This window comes from Castanea sativa, chromosome 4, assembly GCF_040712315.1.
Source record: "Castanea sativa cultivar Marrone di Chiusa Pesio chromosome 4, ASM4071231v1".
Taxonomy (NCBI): Eukaryota; Viridiplantae; Streptophyta; class Magnoliopsida; order Fagales; family Fagaceae; genus Castanea; species Castanea sativa.
The window spans coordinates 32,920,303-32,924,568 of NC_134016.1; the positions used below are offsets into that span (position 1 = coordinate 32,920,303).

General features: G+C 32.4%; 1 protein-coding gene across 2 annotated transcripts; it reads left to right on the forward strand.

The window, feature by feature from the left end:
- The first annotated feature begins 2,391 nt into the window (after nt 1-2,391).
- Nucleotides 2,392-3,634, forward strand: LOC142631855 (uncharacterized). 2 transcript variants are annotated; one of them, XM_075806177.1, is made up of 2 exons: nt 2,392-2,452; nt 3,015-3,634. In XM_075806177.1, the coding sequence occupies exon 2, from the start codon at nt 3,017-3,019 to the stop codon at nt 3,452-3,454; it is 438 nt and encodes a 145-aa protein (XP_075662292.1). In that variant the 5' UTR covers nt 2,392-2,452; nt 3,015-3,016; the 3' UTR covers nt 3,455-3,634. The 2 variants fall into 2 exon arrangements, with proteins under 2 accessions (XP_075662292.1, XP_075662293.1); XM_075806178.1 differs by lacking the exon at nt 2,392-2,452 and adding an exon at nt 2,527-2,775.
- The last annotated feature ends 632 nt before the right edge of the window (nt 3,635-4,266 follow it).

Sequence of the window (4,266 nt, forward strand, 5' to 3'; positions counted from 1 at the left end):
ATGCCTTGATGAAGTGAAAGCTCGAGCAAATTGGTCAAGCCTATTTTCAAGCTAGGCAGAAGAAAAGAAAAGAGTAATATATCTTAATTGCCAAATTAAGAAGAAAAAAAAAGGCTTTGATGTGTGATATATATACGTGTGTGTGTGTGATATTGATGTTGTAGAAAGTGGATTAAAATATTAAGAGTAGGTGAAGTGGCCTGCAGTTTCAACTTTCAACTTTATTATAGATTAAGCGGCATCACTTTAATTAATAATAATTATATTAGATAATAATTTATCTATCTTTATGCAAATGTTTTAAGTTTATTTTTAACTAGTTTGTAATTCCCCATATATAAACAAGAGTATATTTAAAAATAAAACAATCATATTTGTATATATAAAAATATTTTTATACTTAAGTTTATTATCATAAATTTTCCTTTTTTTTAATTTTTAACAATTATTTAGAAGGTTTTGTAAGGATTTTTTTGGAAGGGTGAGTGGGTTGTTTATTCCTGTTTCGTTTTAGTAAGAAAAACAAAATAAGATAGTTGATCTATTTATATATGTAATGAATACTTCTGAACAAGAGTTTTTTTTTTTTTTTAACTGTACCACAATGAATTTTATTAATGTTTATTAAAATTTTCAAATATAAAGTTATAAGAAATTTGGTCATTATAAATATTGAAAAAGGCACAATCAGTTTTTTAGAACACGGTAAATTCTTTTATTTAAAGTTTATTTTTAACTTGATAAGTCAAAACTCTCATTATCCTAGATTTGCTTAATTAGGGAAAAAAATCTTCATTTTGTTTTTTTATACATAGATAATTAAGAGCATGAGATTTGAACTTTAGATATACCTCTCCTGTACATATATATACATGTGAGTGAACATTTAATTAATCTCATTGTTCCCACGTGAATTATGCAATCACATTTTTAATGCGTAAAGTATACGCGGTGAAAATGGAAATCAGATTCAGACCTCCAGCTTTGAAAAATTGTCCTGTTGCAAAACCATATATGCCAATTAGGAGAGGAGCAAGTCAGGATGTGATCCCCACAAAAAAGACAAACAGCAAGGATGATGCATGGGCCTAACCCTGTCTAGTGAATACCATATTATAAGCTGTGCGAGGAATTACATATGTGGGGAACAGCCCAAAACATGCCTTATACTATTGGGACAGGGCATGCCAAATGCTTCCAAGCATTAACAATTACGTTAATTTTTGTTCTTAAATGAAGAAGGGTCCCTTAGAAGAATTGTCAATTCTCACCGTGAATTACATTGCGCACTTTTTTTGGGCCCTCTTTCTTCTTGGTGTTCTAGCCTAGATCTAGTAATACCTCAATTTCATTTCATCCGTGATGTGTTGATTGAAGATATTATTTATGTGTATTTTTAGTTATATAATAACGAGTTATATGATTTGTTTAAATAATACACAATGATATTTTTATAAACCGCCACCAATTTAGAAAGATAACTTCAAACTAACTTAAGGTAAACTTTGTCTTTCATCCATTAACCTCGTGGTTCAATAGCTCGTATTTCTCCACAATGCACATGCTCAATGACTAGAAGTAGCGTTTGAAAATATTTAAATCCAGCTTATGTTCATTGTCAGTTTATGTACAATTTTTAAATATAAAATTGTACTTTTTACCCATCTAATAATGTTTTAAACAAAATAAAATCAATACGTTATCTCAATTACACCCTAGAACAAATACTTGAGGGGGACAGAGTCCCTAAACAACGGGTGGAAGGGTTGTAAATTCACCCTGAGAAAAGCATTTAAGTCTTGAGAAAGGCCAAAAACAATATAAGTATCAGAAGATTTGATGGAACTCATCTCCATTTTGGTATAATATTTTAATATAAATAAAAAGTAAAATAAAAGTCATTTCACAAGTTAATAGAGAAGTAAAGTCTGGAAGGTATATGTCCGATCAACTATTATTTCACATATCAGAACTTCTCCTTGGAAAAACATAAAGGATATAGGCCAAAAATTATTTCATTACCACTTTAGCCAACACAACACGCATGCTTCCTTTAGTTGCTACAATATTTATCCATATTTAACATCACAACTTCTAATTTTTTTTTTTTTTTTTGTGCTAACCACAACTTCTAATTAATTATAGGCTTAATATATAGTTTAAGAAAGTGTTAAAAGTGCAAATTAAGAGCAAAAAAGATAAAAGTGATAAGAATATCCTTGTTCTTACCCCAACAACACAAAAGACACAATCCTGCTTTCTTAGGAGACAGAAACCAGCAAATTGGACTACAGAAAAGCAGATGCAGACAGATATTTGACAAGTTCCTCTCATACACCTAAACTCCAGTTGGGTTCTATATATGTAATTTTTAACTGGTTAAAAAAGCCTGCCCATTTTTTTAGTGACAGCATTAAGAATTAAAGGTGTGAAAGCTAAATCAGGAACTAAGGTCTACTTCTATCTTTATTAAAAACATCGTGTGTGTGTGTGTGTGTCTTATATTCTCTCTAGTTTTGTAGACTGAGCCAATCTCTGTCCTTGCATTTAAAGCTGCCTTTTTATTAAATGAACGATGCAGAGTAGTAAAGATGATTGCATTTTCTCTTATAAAACCCAATGACCAAGTGAACAACCTCATGTCCTTTCAAATTCAAGGAACTTTGGTATTTATGCCTTTTGTAAGGTGGATTTCACTTTCATTGACAGCTTCTAGCTGTCTTCTACTCAGTGAAATCAGATAATTTATGGTTGTTTAGACTTCCAGGTGGTGTGGTGAGAGTAATTAATTTAAATAAATTGTGGTTTTATGTAGCTCTCATAGTGTGTGAGATGGGTATATCTGTTACTTTGTGTGGAAAGCTGTTCTGGTCAGATAGAGAGAAACGTGCATTAGTGGTTTTCTCAAATATCTGAACACAGCTACATAGTTTGCCATTTAGTCAATCCTAATTCTCTTATACTTGACACTTGGGTATTATTCTTTACTCCCTTCTTCTTCTTGCTTGTTCTAGCAATGGACTCTTCCCAAATGTTTGGAGGCACTGAAGAATGCCAAAGCAGTGAATCTGGGTGGACAATGTATATTGGCTCTCCTATCTATGGTGGTGATGATGATGATGATGATGGTGATGAAGGACATAGTGATGATAAAAGTGATGATGATGATGATGATGATGATGATGGAAAAACTGATGCTGATCAAGATGATGATAGTGATGATTCCATGGCTTCTGATGCTTCTTCTCGGCCAAGTCATGCATGGAGTGCAAACAAGAAGGAAGAGGAGTATTGCTTTGACAAGAAAGCCAACAACCAACAACAGGAGAAGCAGAAAGCTCAAAAGATGAAGGAAGAAAAAGACCAGAAGATGTTCAGGGCAAAAAAAGCTGAGGCTCCATCTCAGAGTGGTGCCAAGGTCAGAAAAAACATCTGGATGGGCAAAAGGAAATAAATGTTTTTTAGAGTACTCCAAGTAGTTTTTTAGGTTAGTAGCTATGTAGCTGAAAATTCTCATGTAAGAAGAATAGGCTACAAGTAATGACCGTGTATTATGTTTGGGAACTTCTTTATGTAAGAGTTGAATCAAGAACTAATATGAATGGAGAAGCATAATGCTTATAGTTTGTGGATATGCCTTCATGTTTTTGTTTGATATGTTCACGCACACATACACTCACAGAACTAAATATGGTTAAATATAATTGATAACAGTAACACTATATGAGAGTGAATGCTTTCATACATTCTGCTTATATATTATATGCACAAACACCTTGCACTCGTTCTTCATTATACAAGAGCTTCAATCTGTCCATATGCCAATACATATAATTCTCCCAACTGTGAAGGTTTTGAAGTATATATGGGCTCACAGAAAGTTCAATTCCAGTACATGAGCCTAAGTAAGCTAGTTCTTTCTGTCTAAACTGACTAAATGTACCATATGAAGTGAAAGGAGAGAAAAATATGATGGCTATATTGTTCTATGGAAAGAAGAGAAGGATATGTGTCAAATCCCCCGAACAATGAGAAATATTGATACTGTACTTTTGTTGAACTCAAAATTCTTTGTTGACAATCTATTGAAGTAATCAACAGGAAATTCATGTGCCTAATCAAAAGACCAAAAAATAATTCATTTATTAAGCAAATATTTTTAGGATCACGAAGTTCATTACACGGGATTAAAAGACATGCCATTGTTAGTACCTATATGCTATATTTGAAAAAAAATAGCTGGGCAGATGACTGTGACCGTGAGCT

Excerpts from the sequence above, each read along its gene's own strand:
- LOC142631855 (XM_075806177.1), top strand. The coding sequence starts at position 3,017 with ATGGACTCTTCCCAAATGTTTGGAGGCACTGAAGAATGCCAAAGCAGT.